The 24241-nt window shown below is 41.7% G+C and overlaps 1 protein-coding gene across 1 annotated transcript in view; it reads left to right on the forward strand.

Moving 5' to 3' along the window:
* Positions 1–24241, forward strand: part of SLC26A8 (solute carrier family 26 member 8) — an 89375-nt gene that overhangs the window by 40825 nt on the left and 24309 nt on the right. Inside the window, exons 10-12 of the mRNA XM_055571600.1 lie at positions 12248–12330; positions 19872–20019; positions 20953–21066. Coding sequence (XP_055427575.1) covers positions 12248–12330; positions 19872–20019; positions 20953–21066 — 345 coding nt within the window. The remainder of the gene's footprint in view (positions 1–12247; positions 12331–19871; positions 20020–20952; positions 21067–24241) is intronic.

Raw genomic sequence — 24241 nt, forward strand, 5'->3', positions numbered from 1 at the left:
GTATGACAATCTCTAGATCCATCCATGTCTTTGCAAATGGCACTATTTTGTTCCTTTTTATGGCTGGGTAATATTCCATTGTATATATTGTTCTTCATTCACTCAGTCATGTCCAATCTTTGCGACCCCATGGACTGCAGCACACCAGGCTTCCCTGTCCTTCACCATCTCCCAGAGCTTGCTCAAACTCATGTCCATTAAATCAGTGATGCCATCCAACCATCTCGTCCTCTGTCATTCCCTTCTCCTCCTGCCTTCAATCTTTCCCAGCATCAAGGTCTTTTCTAATGACTCAACTCTTCGAATCAGGTGGGCAAAGCATTGGAACTTCAGCTTCAGCATCGGTACTTCCAATGAATTTTCAGAATTGATTTCCTTTAGAATTGACTGGTTTGATCTCTTTGCAGTCCAAGGGACTCTTAAGAGTCTTCTCCAACACCAGAGTTCAAAAGCATCAGTTCTTTGGTGCTCAGGCTTCTATACGGTCCAACTCTCACATCCATACATGCCTACTGGAAAAGCCATAGCTTTGACTATACAGACCTTTGTTGGCAAAGTGATGTCTCTGATTTTTAATATGCTGTCTAGTTTTGTCACCGCTTTTCTTCCAAGGAGCAAGTGTCTTTTAATTTCATGGCTGCAGTCACCATCTGCAGTGATTTTGGAACCCAAGAAAATAGAATCTGTCCCTGTTTCCATTGTTTCCCCATCTATTTGCCATGAAGTGATGGGACCGGATGCCATGATCTTAGTTTTTGAATGTTGAGTTGTAAGCCAGCTTTTTCACTCTCCTTTTCCACCTTTATCAAGAGGCTCTTTAGCTCCTCTTCACTTTCTGCCATAAGGGTGGTGTCATCTGCATATCTGAGATTATTGATATTTCTCCTGGAAGTCTTGATTCCTGGTTGTGCTTCATCCAGCCCAGCATTTCTCATGGTGTACTCTGCATATAAAGTTAAATAAGCAGGATGACAGTATACAGCCTTGATGTACTCCTTTCCCAATTTTGAACCAGTCTGTTGTTCCACATCTGGTTCTAACTGCTGCTTCTTGACCTGCATATAGGTTTCTCAGGAGGCAGGTAGGGTCGTCTGGTATTCCCATCTCTTAAAGAGTTTTCCACAGTTTGTTGTGATCCACATAGTCCAAAGCTTTAGTGTAGTAAATGAGCAGAAGTAGATGTTTTTCTAGAATCCTCTTGCTTTTTTTATGATCCAGCAGATGTTGGCAATTTGATCTCTGGTTCCTCTGCCTTTTCTAAATCCAGCTTGAACATCTGGAAGTTCTCGGTTCATGTACTGTTGAAGCCTGGCTTGGAGAATTTTGAGCATTACTTTGGTAGCGTGTGAAATAAGCGCAATTGTGGGGTAGTTTGAACATTCTTTGGCATTGCCTTTCTTTGGGATTGGAATGAAAACTGACCTTTTCCAGTCCTGTGGCCACTGCTGACTGAGTTTTCCAAATTTGCTGGCATATTGAATGCAGCACTTTCACAGCATCATCGTTTAGGATTTGAAATAGCCCAGCTGGAATTCCATCACCTCCACCAGCTTTGTTTGTAGTGATGCTTCCTAAGGCCCACTTGACTTCACACTCCAGGATGTCTGACTTTAGGTGAGTGATCACACCATTGTGGTTATCTGGTTCATTAAGATCTCTTTTGTATAGTTCTTCTGTGTATTCTTGCCGCCTCTTCATATCTTCTGCTTCTTTTAGGTCCATACCATTTCTGTCCTTTTTTGTGCGCATCTTTGCATGAAATGTCCCCTTTGTATCCTTCATTTTCTTGAAGAGATCTCTAATCTTTCCCATTCTATTGTTTTCCTCTATTTCTTTGCATTGATCACTGAGGGAGGCTTTCTTATCTCTGCTTGCAGAATATTCTTTGAAACTTTGCATTCAGATGAGTATATCTTACATGTATCACATTTTCTTTCTCTGTTCCTTTGTTGATGGACATTTAGGTTACTTACGTGTCCTGGCTATTGTAAATAGTGCTGCAGTGAACATTGGAATGCAAGTGTCTTTTTGAATTATAGTTTTCTCTGGGTATTTGCCCAGAAATGGGGTTTCTGGGTCATATGCTACCCAATAGAATGGTAGTTCTAGTTTTTTGAGGAACCTCCATACTGTTTTCCATAGTGGTTGTACCAGTTTACATTCCCATCAGCAGTGTAGGAGGGTTCCCTTTCTCCACATTCTCTCCAGCATGTACTGTTTGTAGATTTTTTGATGATGTCCATTCTGACCAGATGAGGTGATGCTTCATTGTAGTGTTGACTTGCATTTCTCTAATAATTAGTCGTGTTCAGCATCTTTTCATGTGCCTTTTGACCATCTGTATGTCTTTGGAGAAGTGTCCATTTAGGTTTTCCTCCCATTCTTTCATTGGATTATTTGTTTTTTCAATACTGAGCTGCATTAGTTGTTAGTTTATTTTGGAGATTAATCTCTTGTCAGTTACTTCATTTGCAAATATTTTCTCCCATGCTGAGGGTTGCCTTTTTGTTTTGTTTATGGTTTCCTTTGTTGTGCAAAAGCTTTTAAGTTTAATTAAGTCTCATTTATTTTTGTTTTTATTTTCATTACTCTAGGATGTGAGTCAAAAAAGATCTTGCTGCAATTTGTGCCAAAAAGTGTTTTCTGCCTATGCTTTTTCTCTAAGAGTTTTATAGTGTCCAGCCTTACGCTATAGTGTACAGCCTTATAGTTCTTTAATTCATTTTGAGTTTATTTTTGTGTATGGTATTAGAGAGTGTTCTAATTTCATTCTTTTACATGTAGCTGTCCAGTTTTCCCAGTGCTACTTATTAAAGAGGCTGGCTCTTGGGGAAGAATGAATACATGTATAAGTATGGCTGAATCCCGTTGCTGTTCACCTGAAACTATAAAATAACAAGTTTTTTAAAAAGAGGCTGTCTTTTCTCCATTGTATATTCTTGCTTCCTTTGTCATAGATTAGGTGACCATAGGTACTTGGGTTTACCTCTGGGCTTTCTATCCTGTTCCATGTATCTGTATTTCTGTCTTTATGCCAGTACCACACTGTCGTGATTACTGTAGCTTTGTAGTACAGTCTGAAGTCAGGGAGTCTGATTCCTCCACCTCCATTTTTTCTTTCTCAAAATTGCTTTGACTGGTTGTAGTCTTTTATGTTTCCATACAAATTAATAGGGATTGCATTGAATCTGTAGGTTGCTTCAGTTGTCTAGTCATTTTCACAATATTGATTCTTCCAATCCAAGAATAGGGTATGTCTCTCAATCTGTTTGTGTTGTCTTTGATTTCTTTCATCAGTACCCTATAGTTTTCTGAATACAAGTCTTTTTGTCTCCTTAGGTAGATTTATTCCTAGGTATTTTATTCTTTTGTTGCAGTGATAAGTAGGATTGTTTTCTTAATTTCTTTTTCCGATCTTTCCTTTTTAGTGTATAGGAATACAACAGATTTCTGTGTATTGATTTTGTGTCCTACAACTTTACCAAATGCATTGATAAGCTCTGGTAGTTCTCTGGAGGCCTCTTTAGGATTTTATATGTATAGTATTATGTCATCTGCAAAACAGTGACAGGTTTACCTCTTTTCCAGTCTGGATTCCTTTTATTTCTTTTTCTTCTCTGATTGCCATGACTAGGACTTCCAAAACTATGTTGAGTTCTTACTTAGTGATGGTGATGAGAGTGGATATCCTTTTCTTGTTCCTAATCATAGAGGAAATGCTTTCAGTTTTTCACCAGAGAGAACAATATTTCCTGTGGGTTGTCATATATGGATATATTGAAGTAGGTTCCCTCTTGGAGAAGGCAATGGCACCCCACTCCAGCACTCTTGCCTGGAAAATCCCATGGATGGAGGAGCCTGGTGGGCTGCAGTCCATGGGGTCGCAAAGAGTCGGACACGACTGAGCGACTTCATTTTCACTTTTTACTTTCCTGCATTGGAGAAGGAAATGGCAACCCACTCCAGTGTTCTTGCCTGGAGAACCCCAGGGATGGTGGAGCCTGGTGGGCTGCCGTCTATGGGGTCGCACAGAGTCGGACACGACTGAAGCGACTTAGCAGCAGTAGCAGCAGGTTCCCTCTATATCCACTTTCTGGACAGTTTTTTATCATAAATGGGTGTTGAATTTTGTCAAAAGCTTTTTCTGCATCTATTGGGTTGATCATATGGTTTTTATTCTTCAGTCTGTTAATATGGTGTGTCACATTGATTGATTTGCATATATTGAAGAATCCTTGCATCCCTGGGATAAATCCCACTTGATCATGGTGTATGGTCATTTTAAAATTTTGTGGGATTCTGTTTGCTAGTATTTTGTTGAGGATTTTTGCATCTGTGTTCATGAGTGATTTGTTGTTGTTGTTCAGTCGCTCAGTAGTGTCCAACTCTTTGCGATCCCCATGGACTGCAGCACACCAGGCTTCCCTGTCCTTCACCATCTCCCAGAGCTTGCTCAAACTCATGTCCATTGAATCAGTGATGCCATACAACCATCTCATCCTCTGTCATTCCCTTCTCCTCCTGTCTTCAATCTTTCCCAGCATCAAGGTCTTTTCTAATGATTCAACTCTTCCTTCGAATCAGGTGGCCAAAGTATTGGAACTTCAGCTTCAGCATCAGCCCTTCCAATGACTGTTTACGATTGATTTCCTTTAGGACTGACTGGTTTGATCTCCTTACAGTCCTAGGGACTCTCAAGAGTCTTCTCCAACACCACAGTTCAAAAGCATCAATTCCTTGGTGCTCAGCCTTCTATATGGTCCAACTCTCACATCCATACATGACTACTGGAAAACGCATAGCTTTGACTAGACGGACCTTTGTTGGCAAAGTAATGTCTCTGGTTTTGAATATGCTTTCTAGGTTTGTCATAGCTTTTCTTCCAAGGACAAAGCATCTTTTAATTTCATGGCTGCAGTCACCATCTGCAGTGATTTTGGAGCCCAAGAAAATAGAATCTGTCACTGTTTCCATTGTTTCCCCATCTATTTGCCATGAAATGATGGGACCAGATGCCCTGATCTTAGTTTTCTGAATGTTGAGTTTTAAGCCAACTTTTTCACTCTCCTCTTTCACTTTCATCAAGAGGCTCTTTAGCTCTTCACTTTCTGCCATAAGGGTGGTGTCATCTGCATATCTGAGGTTATTGATATTTCTCCCGGCAATTTTGATTCCAGCTTGTGCTTCATCCAGCCCAGTGTTTCTCATGATGTACTCATGATGTAAGTTAAATAAGCAGGGTGAAAATATACAGCCTTGACATACTCCTTTCCCAATTTTGAACCAGTCTGTTGTTCCATATCTGGTTCTAAGTGTTGCTTCTTTACCTGCATACAGGTTTCTCAGGAGGCAGGTAAGGTCGTCTGGTATTCCCATTTCTTGAAGACTTTTCCACAGTTTGTTGTGATCCACACAATCAAAGGCTTTAGTGTAGTCAATGAAGCAGAAGTAGATGTTTTTCTGAAATTCTCTTGCTTTTTCCACGATCATCAGTAATATTGCATAATATTGTGTGTGAGATATCTGTGTTTGGTTTTTATATCAGAGTGATGGTGGCCTCATAGAATGAGCTTGGCAATGTTCCTCCCTCTGCATTTTTTTGAAAGGATAAGTGTTAACTCTTCTCTAAATGCTTGGTAGAATTATGAAGCTGTATGGTCCTGAACTTTTGTTTGTTGAAAGATTTTTTTCTTGGCTGCACTGGGTCTTCATTGCTTTTGCATGGGCTTTCTCTGGTTGCAGTGAGCAGGGACGGCTTTTCTTTGCAGTGTGTGGGGTTTTTCATTGTGGTGACTTCTCTTGTTGCAGAGCACGGGCTAAGCCCACAGCCTCCAGTGGTTGCAGCACCTGGGCCCACTAGCTGTGGCACCTGGGAGCAGTCATTGCAGTGCATGGGCTTCGTTGTTCCACGGCATGCGAAACCTTACCAGAACAGGGATCAAACCCGTGGCCGGCCCCTGTGTTGCCAGGTGGATTTTTATCCATTGCACCACCAGGGAAGTTCTGCTTGAAGATTTTTAATCAGTTTCAATTTCATCACTTGTGATTGGTCTGTTCACATTTTCTGTTTCTTCCTGGTTCAGTCTTTGAAGTTTGTTCTTTTCTAAGAATTTGTCCATTTCTTCTAGATTGTCCATTTTATTGGCATATAGTTGCTTGTAGTAGTCTCTTATGATCCTTTGTATTTCTGTGGTGTCAGTTGTAACTTCTCTTTTTCATTTATAATTGTATTGATTTGAGCCATTTCCGTTTTTTGTCTTGATAAGTCTGGCCAAAGGTTTTGTTTAACTCTTCGAGAACTTTTAGTTTCATTGATGTTTTCTTCATCTCTATTTCATTGATTTCTGCTCTAATCTTTATGACTTCTTCCTTTCTATCAACTTTGGGTTTTCTTTGGGTTTTCTTCTTTCTCTAGTTGCTTTAGGTGTCCGATTTTGTTGCATCCCTTAGGTTTTGAATCATTGTGTTTCCATTATCATTTGTTTCTAGGTATTTTTATTTCCTCTTTGCTTTCTTCAGTGATTAATTGGTTATTTAGTAGCATATTGTGTAGCCTCCATGTGTTCCTGTTCTTTACAGTTTTTTCCCCCTGTGATTAATTTCTAATCTCATAGTGTTGTGATGAGAAGATGCTTGATATGATTTCAGTTTTCTTAAATTACCAAGGCTTGATTTGTGACCCAAAATGTGGTCTATCCTGGAGAATGTTCTGTGTGCACTTCAGAAGAACATGTATACTGCTGCTTTCAGATGGAATGTCCTGTAAATATCAATTAAATCTATCTGGTCTAAGGCTATGGTTTTTCCAGTGGTCATGTATGGATGTGAGAGTTGGACTGTGAAGAAAGCTGAGCACCGAAGAGTTGATGCTTTTGAACTGTGGTGTTGGAGAAGACTCTTGAGAGTCCCTTAGACTGCAAGGAGATCCAACCAGTCCATTCTGAAGGAGATCAGTCCTGAGTGTTCTTTGGAAGGAATGATGCTAAAGCTGAAACTCCAGTACTTTGGCCACTTCATGCGAAGAGTTGACTCATTGGAAAAGACTCTGATGCTGGGAGGGATTGGGAGCAGGAGGTGAAGGGGATGACAGAGGATGAGATGGCTGGATGGCATCACTGACTCAATGAACGTGAGTCTGAGTGAACTCCGGGAGTTGGTGATGGACAGGGAGACCTGGCGTGCTGCGATTCATCGGGTTGCAAAGAGTCGGACACAACTGAGCAACTGAACTGAACTGAACTGAATGTGTCATTTAAGGGTTGTATTTCCTTATTAATTTTCTGTCTAGATGATCTGTCCATTGGTGTAAGTGGGGTTTTTTTTGGTAGGTGTTTTATACTCCTAACTCATGGCTCAGGTCATTTAAAATAAAACAAAAAGCAAGCAACCTAGGAAGGAAAATGTTCATAGGAGAAGTGTAAAAATAATATTTTTAAAACATATGCTGATTCATAACAAAGCTGAATATATACATTTAATTTTAAATGCTAGCTTATATTTTTTAAACATGCTTACTTTTTAAAGGATTTTTATCTGTTACATCTTTTTCATACTATTTGAAAAATAGGTTTTTATTCCCTCTTGTGATAGTAATACAGGCTCATTCTATCCATTTTGGGGGGGCTCTGCTACACAGCTTGTGGGATCTTAGTTCCCCTGTGGCTGCTGCTGCTGCTGCTAGGTCGCTTCAGTCGTGTCCGACTCTGTGCGACCCCATAGACGGCAGCCCACCAGGCTCCCCCGTCCCTGGGATTCTCCAGGCAAGAACACTGGAGTGGGTTGCCATTTCCTTCTCCAATGCATGAAAGTGAAAAGTGAAAGTGGAGTCTCTCAGTCGTGTCTGACTCTTCGAGACCCCAAGGACTGCAGCCTGCCAGGCTCCTCCGTCCATGGGATTTTCCAGGCAAGAGTACTGGAGTGCCCCTACCAGGGGTCAAACGTGGGCCCCTAGGAGTGGAAGCATATAGTCCTAACCACTGGATGGACTATCAGGGAATCCTAGCAATTTTTTTTTTTTTTTAAATAAAGAAGAAACAAATGGAGGAAAAGAAATTCCTATAGCTGCACTATCCAAAGTCAACTACAATCGATATTTCTGTACTTTCAGTTATTCACATCTTCTTCTTTCAAACAAATATGTAACAGACCTATGCTCAGGTGAATTTCTGTGTTCTTCTAGGTAGAGGTTTCATTTCTATTTTACTATAGTAGCAATCACACTCTTATTCAGCCTCCTTTCACTCTTATTCTGCTACAATAAAGAAATTGAGGGAGATGAGATGTTAAGTGAATCCATGTCACTAAGTGGCAGAGCTGGATTCAGGGAGGAAGCATTCCTGGTGGAGGTGTGTGCTTATGCATATGTACTAGGTTTTTTGGACATCTTTTGTTTTTTTAGATCAGGTTGGTTGTGTTAGTCACTCAGTCGTGTCCAATTCTTTTGCAGCCCCATGGACAGTAGCCCACCAGGCTTCTCTGTCCATGGGATTTCTCATGCAAGAACACTGGAGTAGGTTGCCATTCCCTTCTCTAGGGGATCTTCCCTACACAGGCATCAAACCCAGGTCTCCCGCATTGCAGGCAGATTCTTTACTGCCTGAGCCACCAGGGGAGCCCAAAATGTGCACTATGAGCTGGCCAGGAGTCAAACCTGGAATCTTCTGATCCGTCCGTAGTGAGACGCATTATCCATTGCAGCACTGGATAAATATGGCTCTTTTTTCTTTTTGAGAATATTTTTTTAAATGTTGTCTAAATGATAACATTTCTTATTTCTTTTAAGAAATCTCGGGGATTTCCCTGGCAGTTTGCTGATTAGGACTCCTTGCTCTCACTATGGATGATGGTGGTTCAATCCCTGGTCCGGGGAACTAAGATCCCACAAGCCATGTAGCATGGCCGAAAAAAGAAAAATTTTCTTTTTAAAATTTATCTTGTGCAGTTATATTTAACATTTTCACAATAGTAAAGCCATTTTCATAAATAAAGCTCAGGTTTGTAAAGTCAGCATTTCTTAACAAGGATTGCCGAATCTTTGGGCATCCATGAGAATTATTTTCCCTTTAAGAAGTGTTCTGTGACAGAGATATTTAGAATTCTCCGTGCGCTCCCCTGTATTTTCCAGCTGCCCTCGTAGTTAGGCAGGACCATGTGACTTTGGGGCCAAAGCATACGAAAACAGGCACGAGTCCCCAGTGTTCTTTCTTCCCCTACAGTAGTGATCGTAGGGGCTATACATTGAGATGATAGAGTCTCCAAGTGGAATTAGCCTGGATGTCCAAGGCACTGTTTGCAAAGAAGTTGCCCTGAAGAGACACTGACCCACAATAGACTTCTCATGGGCGAAAAAATAACTTTCACGTGTTAGGGCACTAAGATCCCGTGGTCTGTGTATTGCCACAGTATAACCTATTCTATGCTAACTAATCCAGATCCACGTTCTCCATGATTGAAAGAGTATGGGAATTGCTTTGGAAACTGACACAAGCTCTGTCTCATAACTGTTGTCTACTTCTTGTAGGTGTACATTCTTTCTTCCTTGGAATAGTTAAAAAGCTATCAGTTAATAAAGGCCAAAGGTGAATGGCTGCTTTTACAGAAGACCTTCCAAAACACTGTACACAAATAGTGGAGCCCTAGAACCCAGGGACAGTGTGCAGGTGGAGTTTGGGGAGTGGAGTCAGGGGCAACCTCTCCTTCTCATGGAACCCAGACCAGCTCCTGCGTCTTGGGAAGCTGAGGCTTTGGAGTGACCAGCAGATGGCATCTGTGACACAGGCATCAGTGCACTCTCTCTGTCTCTGTTTCTAGGTCCTTCTTTCTCTCCAGCTTTATTCAGGCATAAAATTGTAAGATATTTGACGTGTAAATCATGATGATTTGATATACATATACATTGTGAAAGTATCTCTTCCATCTAGTGAATTAACACATCCATACCTCATGTATTGATCCTTTCCCCGCCCACCCCCCCACCCCGTGAGAATATTCTCTCTTAGCAAATTTTAAGTATATAACGATGTTATCAACAATAGTCACCATGTTTTATGTCAGATCCTTAGATCTTATTCATCCTATAGCTGAAAGTTTGCACTGTTTCTTCAACTTTCTTAATGCCCTCACCCCCAAGTCGCTGGCAACCATTTTTCTGCTCTTTGTTGGTATGAGTCCAACTGTTTTCTTTTTCTTTTTTTTTAGATTGCACATATAAGTGATTCCATGCAGTATTTGTCTCTCTCTATCATAATGCCCTTAAGGTCTATCCACATTTCCCCAAATCAACCCTCTTTTAAGAGACATCAGCAGCAGGGATCATAGTGATGTCCCTTTAAGCAAGCTCAAAGGCTTTAATGTTAACATTAACCAGGGTTATTAGGAAAGGAGAGAAGTGAGTGGGTAGAGGATTGGTTTGTGAGCCACAGTTAAGATGTTTCTTTGGGGAATGCTATAAATAATTAGGATGCACCATGAAGTGAAGTGGGGGAATAAACTGAGCTCCAGCCATAAATGTTGGTGGACACTTTGAATTATTGCAATTTAGGCATCAAACTTTGTCGTGACCTGATTTGTACTTGAAGGTTATTGAAGCCTGCAATACATTACTATGCTTCCCTGATGGCTCAGTGGTAAAGGATCTGCCTGCCAGTGCAGGACACGTGGGTTCAATCCCTGGGTGGGGAAGATCTCCTGGAGAAGGGAATGGCAGCCCACTCCAGTATTCTTACATGGGAAATCCCATGGACAGAGGAGCCTGGCGGGCTACAGTCCATGGGGTCGCAAAAGAGTTGGACACAACTTAGCGACTAAACAACATTACTTACACACGTGTCAAGTCAAATGACAGGGAACATTGTCTGCTATATAGAAGAGATTTAAAATTGGAGAAAGACAAGACCTCCATGTTTCCCCTGGAAATGAGGGAAGTACAGGACAGAGGATGAGAGCTGCTGTGGTGTAGGTGGTGAAAAGCTCACAGCACCCCCTCAGAAACTGCTCAGATGTGCTGGAGGAAACTGTACATACCCAGCAATCTGTCCTTCAGATGGTAGTCTCAAATATTAAGGGAAAATTTCAAGGCAATATATGAGATCCAGGCTAAAAAAGATAACAAAACCTGACAACTCAAGAGTTCCACAGATATGAGAAATTGTATATACTGTATATTCATAATTAATGTATATGTGTGCATTTGTATATGTGTATATTTAAGCTGTATAGCAAACACCAAAAACAGCATCACTGGTAGTTGTCTTTGGGTGATTTATTTCTGTTTTTAAACTTTTCATATTTTCTCTGTTTTCCTTTATGAGAAATAGTAACCTTTACCCTGGGAATAAAAGAGTTTCTTGGCCACTTGCCACACTTATCCCTTAGCTATATAAAGATCACAGAGCTTCTCTGTTGGTTCAGATCTTCCTTCCATTCTGATCTGTAGACTTCCTAGGGGTCATCATCTGATCAGAGCATCACAAGTAAACCAACTGCTATCCTGCTCAGTATCTGGCTGAACTCTTAGAGTAGATGCTGGGAAAAGATTTATGTGTTAGCAGGGGGAACAAGGTAAAGCAACTATATAATTATTATTTTAAAACTGGGGCATTGACTTCTTTTGTCTCTGCTTTAATTTGCCCTGGTGTGAGATCTTTATAAGGTGTAACAGCTTCTAGGTGATCTGTTTTCATTCTAGATGAAAAGGAAGGGACACTTGGCATTTCAGAAGGAAATGAACAGAAAGGAAAAAGCAAGCAAGTAATGGCTTTGCTAAAGCAATTTTTTTTGTATGTGCTATCAAATGCTGCTACCTTATCGACAGTTATTAATGATTATCAATACATGTCAACAATCCCCCAAAGGACTTATTTATATTAAGACAGTGTACCTATATTTTAGAACTTTTAAATTGAAGCCTTGGTACAGCTAATACCTGAAAGCATGTTTATACTTGGTCCAGATGTTTAAAGTTGGTGAGGAAAGAGAAGTCCAGGCCATCCATTTGTTCCTATTACTAATAATATGTCAAACGTGCAGTTGCTTTTCATTCTGGTTATGTTGCTAAAAAGAGCTCAGGGAACCAAAAGAGTTAGGAAGGACTTTTGCATTTGTTGCTCCACTGAACTGGCTCCGCCTTTCTCCAGCCTTCATGCACAGGCACTGCCATATATTGCCCTGTCCTGCCAGAGACTATGGGCACCTCTGCTTGACATAATATTTAGATGATCACATGCCTTTTCTTTTTAAACTCCTACAGGTTCTTGGCTTCGCTGCATTTTCAAACAAGGTAAACATGGCCACAGAAAACAGCCTGATGCTCATGGAGATGATACCTTATAGGTTGGTAATTCCACTTTTCAAGACTACTTTCTCCTTCCTGTTACCTCCTCTTAGCCTCTGACCACATAGCCTGATTTATGTTGTTGACCAAAATCAATAGCATGCCAGTTATTTCTCCAGCAGAGATGGGTTTACTTGAGATCAGCAGAGAATTGCAGTTTGGTGTGTGCAAGCATGGCAAGTCACATGCAAGTCCTCCTACAGCAGGGGAAGAAGTTTTTATAGAGGGAAAAATAAAACTGGGGAGGGAGAGTTGGCCATGGTAAACAGAATCTATGGCTTTTCATTAGCTGAGACCTTTGCCGGCAAGGAGTCTTTCTTCTTCCTGTTGGACTCTGCAATGGTCACAGGGTGTGAGTGCTCCCCCTGCTGGTCTCCAACTCTACTTAATTAGTTTCTATGTATTAACTTGAACATCAGGAAGTTCACGGTTCACATATTGCTGAAGCCTGGCTTGGAGAATTTTGAGCATTACTTTACTAGCGTGTGAGATGAGTGCCTGGAGAATCCCAGGGACGGGAAGCCTGGTGGGCTGCCGTCTATGGGTCGCACAGAGTCGAACACGACTGAAGCAACTTAGCAGCAGAGATGAGTGCAATTGTGTGGTAGTTTGAGCATTCTTTGGCATTGCCTTTCTTTGGGATTGGAATGAAAACTGACATTTTCCAGTCCTGTGGCCACTGCTGAGTTTTCCAAATTTGCTGGCATATCGAGTGCAGCACTTTCACAGCATCATCTTTCAGGATTTGAAATAGCTCAACTGGAATTCCATCACCTCCACTAGCTTTGTTCGTAGTGATGCTTCCTAAGGGCCACTTGACTTCACATTCCAGGATGTCTGGCTCTAGGTCAGTGATCACACCATCGTGATTATCTGGGTCGTGAAGATCTTTTTTGTACAGTTCTTCTGTGTATTCTTGCCATCTCTTCTTAATATCTTCTGCTTCTGTTAGGTCCATACCATTTCTGTCCTTTATTGAGCCCATCTTTGCATGAAATGTTCCTTTGGTATCTCTGATTTTTTGAAGAGATCCCTAGTCTTTCCCATTCTGTTGTTTTCCTCTATTTCTTTGCATTGATCGCTGAAGAAGGCTTTCTTATCTCTTCTTGCTATTCTTTGAAACTCTGCATTCAGATGTTTATATCTTTCCCTTTCTCCTTTGCTTTTCGCTTCTCTTCTTTTCACAGCTATTTGTAAGGCCTCCCCAGACAGCCATTTTGCTTTTTTGCATTTCTTCTCCATGGGGATGGTCTTGATCCCTGTCTCCTGTACAATGTCACGATTCTCATTCCATAGTTCATCAGGCACTCTATCTATCAGATCTAGGCCCTTAAATCTATTTCTCCCTTCCATTATAATCATAAGGGATTTGATTTAGGTCATACCTGAATGGTCTAGTGGTTTTCCCTACTTTCTTCAATTTAAGTCTGAATTTGGCAATAAGGAGTTCATGGTCTGAGCCACAGTCAGCTCCTGGTCGCTGGATCATGGAAAAAGCAAGAGAGTTCCAGAAAAGCATCTATTTCTACTTTATTGACTATGCTAAAGCCTTTGACTGTGTGGATCACACTAAACTATGGAAAATTCTGAAAGAGATGGGAATACCAGACCACCTCATCTGTCTCTTGAGAAATTTGTATGCAGGTCAGGAAGCAACAGTTAGAACTGGACATGGAACAACAGACTGGTTCCAAATAGGAAAAGGAGTACGTCAAGGCTGTATATTGTCACCCTGCTTATTTAACTTATATGCAGAGTACATCATGAGAAACGCTGGGCTGGAAGAAACACAAGCTGGAATCAAGATTTCTGGGAGAAATATCAATAACCTCAGATATGCAGATGATACAACCCTTATGGCAGAAAGTGAAGAGGAACTAAAAAGCCTCTTGATGAAAGTGAAAGTGGAGAGTGAAAAAGTTGGCTTAAAGCTCAACATTCAGAAAAGGAAGATCATGGCATCTGGTCCCATCACTTCATGGGAAATAGATGGGGAAACAGTGGAAACAGTGTCAGACTTTATTTTTTGGGGCTCCAAAATCACTGCAGATGGTGACTGCAGCCATGAAATTAAAAGACACTTACTCCTTGGAAGGAAAGTTATGACCAACCTAGATAGCATATTCAAAAGCAGAGACATTACTTTGCCAACAAAGGTCCATCTAGTCAAGGCTATGGTTTTTCCACTGGTCAGGTATGGATGTGAGAGTTGGACTGTGAAGAGGGCTGAGTGCCGAAGAATTGATGCTTTGAACTGTGATGTTGGAGAAGACTCTTGAGAGTCCCTTGGACTGCAAGGAGATCCAACCAGTCCATTCTGAAGGAGATCAGCCCTGGGATTTCTTTGTAAGGAATGATACTAAAGCTAAAGCTCCAGTACTTGGCCACCTCATGCAAAGAGTTGACTCATTGGAAAAGACTCTGATGCTGGGAGGGATGGGGGCAGGAGGAGAAGGGGACGACAGAGGATGAGATGGCTGGATGGCATCACTGACTCGATGGATGTGAGTCTGAGTGAACTCCGGGAGTTGGTGATGGACTGGGAGGTCTGGCGTGCTGCGATTCATGGGGTTGCAAAGAGTCGGACACGACTGAGCAACTGATCTGATCTGATCTGATGTATTAACTTAAAAAAAAAATTCTCAGGTAACAAACAATCTCTGGCCACAGGCAAATTTGGGTCAGGGACTCAAGTTCATTTTAGAACATAGGTTCTAAGGGACAATGGCTAAGACAAGCCTGTGTTTCTTCTCTGGTCAGCCTTTGACTCTCTTCCCATGGTTGAGCCAATCCCCTAACCCAAGTAAACTTGAAAACCAGGGAGACTCATGTATTTTTCTCGCAGCACATGATGAACCTTCTCAACCTCCAGACCTGTCTGATTAACCCTCAGGGATGGGACAAGACATAGCTCTGTTTTCCAAGCCTCTCTCCTGGGGTTCAGTGTTCAGCATCCCTTCTGTCTTCACCTACTTAGACTGACTCAGTGTCCCTGGGCTACATCACTTCATCACTTTCAGTGGAAAGCTTTCTCCAAGCAGTCTGGCATTACAGAGTTCTTAAGGACTTGCAATTAATTTGCATTATAGTTCCTACCAGTGACTATGGGGCCTCACTCTTGCTTCTGTTAGGGAATTATTTCTTTAACCTTGACCAGATGAATCATTTTAGCTAAGAAAGGCAACATAACACAGTTTCTTGGCTCATGAGAAGGTTTTTGAGGAGCATTGTTCACTTCCTCATTCTCTTCAACAGAGAATATAGCAACGAGTCAGTGATACTGCTTAACCTTCAGCATACAAAACAGAGGCTACTTTGATGCAGCCAGATAATCTCATATACTACTACTTCTCAGTGAAATCTGGTGATGATTAAATACATTTAAAATATTGTTCAGTTTGTTAAAACTGTAAGCAGACAACCTAGGTACCAGGAAATGCTGTGGTAAGTAAGTCTCTGCCCTATGGGAAAAAATGACAAGGGAAACAATGAGATTGTTGCTTTACATAATTATTTTATTGCATTTGTTCCTTGTAGTATTACTACAAGATATTCTTTTTTTGGCTGAGGAAACTAAGAGTTACCAAGTTTAAATTACTCATCTACGCTCACACAGCTGGTCAGCATCAGAGCTACTTTCTGAACCCATTTCTATTTAATTCCAAAATTAAATAAGCAGCATTGCTTATCTATCCAAGGTTGCTAGAGATTGCTGCTACTGCTGCTAGGTCGCTTCAGTCGTGTCTGACTCTGCGACCCCATAGACGGCGGCCCACCAGGCTCCCCCGTCCCTGGGATTCTCCAGGCAAGAACACTGGAGTGGATTGCCATTTCCTTCTCCAGTGCATGAAAGTGAAAAGTGAAAAGCGAAATTGAAGTCGCTCAGTCGTGTCCGACTCTTAGCGACCCCATGGACTGCAGCCTACCAGGCTCCTCCATCCATGGGGTTTTCCAGGCAAGAGTACTGCAGTGGGGTGCCATTGCCATCTCCGTGCTAGAGATTAGGAAAATTGAATAATTTATGTTAGTTCCTTCCAGATCCACATCCCTCTTTAACTAAATGGCTAACAAAGAACTGAATGTACACAGAACACCAGGAAGGAAAAAGCAGTAGGTTTGTACTATTAATGTTATCATACTAAATATTTAAGGTTTACTGACACAGACTTGGGCAATAAATTCATGAAAATTAAAATCTCTTGTGTATCAAGAGACACTATCAACAGAGAAAAAAGACAACTCATAGAATGGGAGAAAATATTTGCAAATTATGTATGATAAGGAATTCATATCCAAAATACATAGAGAACTCCTAAAACATAACAGAAAACAAACAACCTGACTCAAAAAGTGCAGAAAGAATTTGAATACACATTTTTCCAAGGATAATATACAAATGGCCAATGAGCACATAAGATGCTCAACATCACTAATCATTTGGGGAATGCAAATCAAAACTACAGTGAGATACCACCCCATACTCATTAGGATGGCTACTGTTTTTAAAAAGACAGAAAATAACAAATATTTGATGAGGATGTGGAGAGAATGGAACCCGTGTGCACTGTTAGTGGAAGTGTGAAATGTACAGCCACTGTGGAAAGTAGTATGCTGATTCCTCAAAAAATTAAAAATAGAATTGCCATCAGTTCAGTTCAGTCACTCAGTCATGTCCGACTCTTTGCAACCCCATGAATCGCAGCACTCCAGGCCTCCCTGTCTATCACCAACTCCCGGAGTTCACTCAAACTCACATCCATCGAGTCGGTGATGCCATCCAGCCATCTCATCCTCTGTCGTCCCCTTCTCCTCCTGCCCCCAATCCCTCCCAGCATCAGAATCTTTTCCAATGAGTCAACTCTTCACATGAAGTGGCCAAAGTACTGGAGTTTCAGCTTTAGCATCATTCCTTCCAAAGAATACCCAGGGCTGATCTCCTTTAGAATGGACTGGATGAATCTCCTTGCAGTCCCAAGGGACTCTCAAGAGTCTTCTCCAACACACAGTTCAAAAGCATCAATTCTTTGGTGCTCAGCCTTCTTCACAGTCCAACTCTCACATCCATACCTGACCAGTGGAAAAACCATAGCCTTGACCAGACGGACCTTTCTTGGCAAAGTAATGTCTCTGTTTTTCAATATGCTGTCTAGGTTGGTCATAACTTTTCTTCCAAGGAGTAAGTGTCTTTTAATTTCATGGCTGCAGTCACCATCTGCAGTGATTTTGGAGCCCCAAAAAAAAAGTCTGACACTGTTTCCCCATCTATTTCCCATGAAGTGATGGGACCACATGCCATGATCTTTGTTTTCTGAATGTTGAGCTTTAAGCCAACTTTTTCACTCCCCTCTTTCACTTTCATCAAGAGGCTTTTTAGTTCCTCTTCACTTTCTGCCATAAGGGTGGTGTCATCTGCATATCTGAGGTTATTGATTTTTCTCCTGGCAATCTTGATTCCAGCTTGTGCTTCTTCCAGCCCAGCGTTTCTCATAATGTACTCTGCATATAAGTTAAATAAGCAGGGTGACAATATACAGCCTTGACGTACTCCTTTTCCTATTTGGAACCAGTCTGTTGTTCCATGTCCAGTTCCAACTGTTGCTTCCTGACCTGCATATGACCCAGCAATTCTACTTCTGGAAATATACTTCCCCCAAATTATACTCCCCACAAGAGCAGTATCTTGAAGAGATATTTTTGCACCTATATTCATAACAGCGCTACTCACAATGGCTGAAATGTGGAAGAAACAGTAAGTGTCCATCAATGGATGAATGAATGAACAGAGTGTGTTAAATCCATCCAATAGAATATTATTGAACCTTGAAAAGGAAGGAAATTCTGGCTCTAACTACAAAATAGATGAATGTCAAGGGCATTATTCTAAGTGAAATAAGCCAATCACAAAAAGACAATTACTATTTGAGCCCACTTATCTGGGGTACTTAGTAGTCAAAATCATAAAGACAGAAAGTCAGATGATTTTTGTCAGGGCTGTAGGGAGGGGGGAAATGGAGAGTTATTGATTAATAAGTATAGAGTTTCAGTTTTACAAGATGAAAGAACTATGGAGTAGATGGTGGTAATGGTTGCATATTATGAATGTATTTAAAAACCACTGAACTGTACATTTAAAAGTTGGTAAAATGGTAAATTTTATGTTATGTGGATTTTACCCAGTTTTTAAAAAACGGAATAAGAACCAGAACAATTTTTATAAAGGACAATGACTAAAATTATAATCGGAAAGATTTGAGTCTGACTAGAAGGGAATACATTGAGGCTTTAGCTCTAAACCATCTTAGATATGATATCTGCCTATTGCTTACCCACTGGTATGATCTCAAATAGTGTAAATAAACCATTTTTCATCAAGTTTTGTAGTTTTGCCTGCTCTATTTGTTTCCACTGGCACTTAGCAGAAACCTCAGACTAGAAGATAAACACATCATGTTCTCTTAATGGCCTTTGTAACTTGGCTTGATTTGCTGGCAGTTTTGGCAAGCTGCTGCCTCAGTTTCTTTTCTTATCTCTTAATTTTTTGAAAAAAAGGTCAGGCCTGGGACTTCCCTGGTGGTCCGCCTGCAAGCCTGGATGGGAGGGCAGTTTGGGGGAGAAGTGCGTGAGTACTCATTCATGTCCAACTCGGCGATCCCACGGACTGTAGCCCACCAGGCTCCTCTGTCCATGGGATTTGCCAGGCAGGAATACTGGAGTGGGTTGTCATTTCTTATTCCAGGGGATCTTCTCAACCTAGAGGTCGAATCCTCATCTCCTGCATTGGCAGGCGGATTTGTTACCACTGAGCCATCTGGGAATCCTTGTATGGCTGAGTCCCTTCGCTGTTCACCTGAATCTATGACGACATTCGTAACTGGCTGTTTGCTGTTCTTTAGTCGCTCAGTCGTGTCCAACTCTTTGCCACTCCATGGGCTGTAGCCTGGCAGGCTCCTCTGTCCATGGGATTTCCCAGACAAGAATACTGGAGTGGGCTGCCATTTCCTACTCCAGGGGAACTTCCCCACCCAGAAACCCAACCCAAATCTCTTGCTTGGCAGGCAGATTCTTTACCATTGAGCCACCAGGGAAGCCCCTAATTGGCTATACCTCAATATAAAATAAAAAGTTAAAAAAAAAAATCCACTTGCCAATGCAGGGGATACCGTTTCGATCCCTGGTCCAGGAAGATCCCACCTGTGGCAGGCCGACTATGCCCATGGGCCACAACTACCAAACCAGTGCTCTAGAGCCAGAGAGGCGCAACTACGAAAGCTCCTACGCCTAGAGCCTGAGTTCTGCAACGAGGGAAGCCGCACAGTGAGAAGCCCATGCACCACACTAGAGAGCAGCTCCCGCTTGCTGCAACTAGAGAAAGCCTGCGTGCAGCAATGATAACCTAGAGCAGCCAAAAATCAATCAATAAATATGTTTGAAAAGTGTCAGGCCTTTTGATATGGATGATAAAGTTATGATAAGAATAGAGTGGGGGAGGTGCCTATAATGACTGCTGCTATCTAGGAATAATTCCACCATTTTATTCCAGCTTCCTGTTTCCTGTAACGCCAGATATGAGCAATCTTACTGAAGTTCTTATAGAATCGTTCTCCTTAGCTTTAGTGAGCTCCTCTTTGCTCGTATTTCTGGGCAAGAAGATTGCCAGTTTCCATAACTATGACGTCAATTCCAACCAGGTGAGAGGACAAGCCTTTCTATTACTTTCTCGGACCCTTTAATCTTTGTTCTCTAACCTGAGCCTTCTGCTAAAATGAAGACTGTAACCAGAGAGTCACTTGGACCACTATTTGAGCTATAATTAAAGGTTTTTGAGAAGTGTGACATCCTTACCTCTGAAGCTACCTGAATTACTATGCATGTTGTTACCCTAGAACAGATACGGGGTAGGGAGGCATATGTTGTTAAGTTGGCAGGGTTCCTCTCCTCTTCTTTTATCTTCCTTCCCACCAAGTCCTTAGAAGTCAACCACACACCAAGGCAGAACAAGAAATACAGTGGACTGTCAAAACTAGGCTAATAACATAAATCAGTTGGTCTCCCAGAAATAGTCATTGTCACTTTTTAAAAAACGTCTCCAACCATTCTGAGTTTGGCCCCTTCCCTAGAAATCGAAAAGGAAACATGGGGACTTCCCTGGAGGTTCAGTGGTTAGGACTTGGTGCTTTCACTGTGTGGCCCAAGGTTCAATCCCTGGTCAGGGAACTAAGATCACACAAGCCCCTTGGCGTGGGCTGGTGCCTCGTGGTTAGGATCCCAGGTTTTCACTCTGAGGCCCAGGTTCAACTGGTGTCCCACTTTGACTTTAGGATAGTATAAAAGCAAGCAAGAAAATAGTGCTTTGTGTCTCTCTGTGATCCTAGTGATCATGTGAAAGAGAATAATAAGGCAAAAGTCTCATTTTCTCACTTTGAGGGCTTTCCTTGTGATCTTTAGCTAAAGTGAAGAAATCAGATTTGCCATCCTTCAGTTCTTTCCAATAATCTTTCAGTGTTATTTGAAGTGATATAAACAACCCTGTCTTCATATACAAGCGTAACTTTAGTGCAAACTCAGGTCAGCCTTCTTCTTCGACAAATGGCGGGCCTAAAGCATTTGCCGTTTCTTTACAGGATTTAATAGCCATTGGCCTTTGCAATGTCGTCAGTTCATTTTTCAGATCTTACGTGTTTACTGGTGCTGTTGCCAGGACCATTATCCAGGATAAAACTGGAGGAAGACAACAGGTGTGTGCAATAGAATTTGATCTCTAATATACAGAGATAATTATATCTATTTATATGTATATTCACAGAAGGGGATTATATATTAGTTTAACCGTACTGCTGTTTTACAGTCATGCTTGTTGGGAGGGATTTGTATTATGCTTGTTGGATCTCATGCTTGGCTTAATTTTTGTTTAGCTTTTGTCTTAAAAGCTATCTGTCAATGAGGAATTTGAAGATCATTTTCGGTAAAAATATCATTGTTAAAGGCTTCTATATATTAGCCCACAAGAAGCTAGTTTCCATGTAGCAAAGCTAAAAGATAATATTTCAGGTAAACCAACTATCACCTATTAACGTTTTTTTCTATGAGGAGATATATTCTCAGTCCTAGTCTGTGAAAGGAATAAGACAACTCTGCCTTCCTGACAGCAGGACTAGAAACTTTTCCAACTCCTAAAGGACATGACAGGAGGCTCTAGTCTTTGTCTAGATGAGCTTATGGAATTTGCGTTCATTCTACCTTTGTGGAAGAGAAAAATGTCTGGGTCAGATCCTCTTCAGGTATCCTGAATTAGTAAACTAAATATACGGGTATATGGAAGGGAAGAGGGAAAGAAGAATGGTGGCAAAGTTTTAAAGGCAAGCTCTCTGTCCAGTTTTCTGGCATGAGATTTTCTAAGTCCAATATTCATGCGTTTTAGACTGACTAGATAATTCAGTTTACAACATGAGAGGTATCCCATCTCAGTTACATAGCATGAATAAGTGTCAAAGAACTATCAGAACTGAACCTAGAATAAGCCCACGGACTGAGTCAGGGTTCAGGAGGCAGAGAAGCAGAAGCCAAAGACAAACCGGAGCCACAGCAGCACAGTAGGGGAGGCATCGCTGTGGTCAGAAAGGAAAGTGTCAGGGGCTTCCCTGATGGTCCAGTGGCTGAGACCTTGCCTTCCAGTGCAGCGGGCATGGGATCAGTCTCTGGCTGGGAAGCTAAAATCCCACACATATCTTGGGCCAAAAAACCAAAACATAAAGCAGAAGCAACATTGTAACAAATTCAATAAAGACTTTAAAAATGGACCACATTTAAAAAAAAATCTTAGAGTGTCAGAAGAATGGACACAAAACTCGAATGGGGAAAGAGAGAGTGGCTTATGGGTGAAATATCAGGTGAAAGCTAATAAAAGAAGACTGGGCAGTGGTGAGAGCATGGGTCTAGAGTAAGACTGTATAATTTTATGTGGACTGAGTTTTGTTGTCAGAGAGCTTCTACTGAACACACTGGCCTTTAAGGGGTAGCTCTTCTGTGCTACTGTCTGATCAGAGAAGGAAGATGAGTTTTGTTAAAAAACAATGATGTTCTATGCAAGTGAAGTCAAAATAAGAGGATTTTATGATAAGAAGAAATGGAAATAGCTTTTCCAGACACCAGTTCCCTTTAACTTGTGACCACACACTTTGTTTATTTAGTATGCAAGCATAACAAATTTGGGGAGAAAAGATGCACATGGTCAGAAAAAAACCAATCATAATGTAAGTAAAATTAAGTGCAGAATAAATACAATAAATGTTAAAGTGCCGTAAATACTTCAGGAAGGAGAACGATGGAGGAAGTGGGGCTTTTCTGGATCCCCATAAGAGGTTTAGAATATGTGATGTGTAGATGGAGGGAAGGAAGATGGGCTTCAGTCCAGCTTTGGAGTTGCCTTTAGCCTGTTGGGCAAAGTGACTCTCGTCCTGTTTTCTGCTGTGGCTTCGTTCTCCCCTTCGTTCTCCCCAAAGACATCTCTCTTTGTGGTGCAGTGACCCTTCACAGGGAAGCATGTCCCTCAGGATGCTGGTAAACTCTTCCCCAATACCCCGACTTGCCCAGGGCAAATTGCCAGTTCAAGCAGAGAACGCCCCTGGCCCCTGACCCTCCACATTTGAGCTTCCCCACCTCCAATCTGAGTTTCTGATCTGGACTCACTCAGCCTTCTTCATCCCCTAGCAGGGGTTCTTCTCTCTCCCCTTCTCCTCTGGGAACTTTTAAATTCAGCCTGCCTGAGAACACCCTCATTTTTTCTGAGTTCCCCAGGACTGCAGGAAAGAGAAGCTCGGGAGCTGGCTCTGAACATATTTGACATGACTGGCCACCAACAGCCACTTACGTGTGTGTATGTATGTCTGACATACATAAACACTGTGTAAAATGCGTCTGGATTTCACTTTAATTTCTCCCTGTCTAGAAACTTGTCTTCACTTGTTGCAACAAAACCTATCAGCCCTTCCAGCCCTGGCCTGAACCTTAAGTGATGCAGGCCAGCCGAACTGCCCTCCCTCTTCTAGCTGATCCAGTTCTGATCCTGTGCTTCTCTCTTCTCTATGATTGTGTTCCTTTCCTTGTTCCCTGCTTTCCAAAGATGAGCCTTCTTGCCTTGTCCCCAGGCTCCCAGAACTGCTTTACCCTATTTTTTTTTTTTAAGTTGGAGCTTTACAATATTGTGTTCGTTTCTGCTGTACTGTCATGAGTCTGTTTTATGTATACACATAACCCCTCCCTCTTGGATCGTCCCCAACCCCCTGCCCAACCCCAGGTCATCACAAAGCACCGAGCCAAGCTCCCTGTGCTACAGAGCAGCTCCCCAGTAACTATTTTTCATCCAGTATGTATATATCATATGTCAGTCCTACTCTCCCAATTCACCCCACCCTCCTTTTCTGGGTCTGTGTCCATTCTCTACGTCTGTGTCTTTATTCCTGCCCTGCAAATAGGCTCATCTGTACCATTTTTCTAGATTCCACATTTATGCATGTATGCATTTGTTTTTCTCTTTCTGACTTATTTCACTCCCAGAACTGCTTTTAAAAATGAGTTATTATTTTTAAAAAAGAAAAGAAATCATCACAAAAGGAAATGAGTTGCATTGTCTTTAGAGAAAGCAAATGGGGCAGTGGAGAGAGCCTGGATTTTGGAGTCAGTTGGTCAGGTGGATTGAAACCTGACTCTGTAGTTCCTAGACGTGTGACCTTGGGAAGTTACCTTCACTTTCTGGGGCTCTAGTTCTCATCTGTAAGATGGAGATAAGGATAACCTTTCAGTTGTGAGAATTAAACTGGATGACAACAGAGCTTCTACCCCAGGCCCCTAGTGTGCTGGTTGGTGTATGGTAATGTTCTATCCACTGCTTGTGCAGCAGTTGTCTGAGGCTCT

This window comes from Bubalus kerabau, chromosome 3, assembly GCF_029407905.1.
Source record: "Bubalus kerabau isolate K-KA32 ecotype Philippines breed swamp buffalo chromosome 3, PCC_UOA_SB_1v2, whole genome shotgun sequence".
Classification (NCBI taxonomy): Eukaryota; Metazoa; Chordata; class Mammalia; order Artiodactyla; family Bovidae; genus Bubalus; species Bubalus kerabau.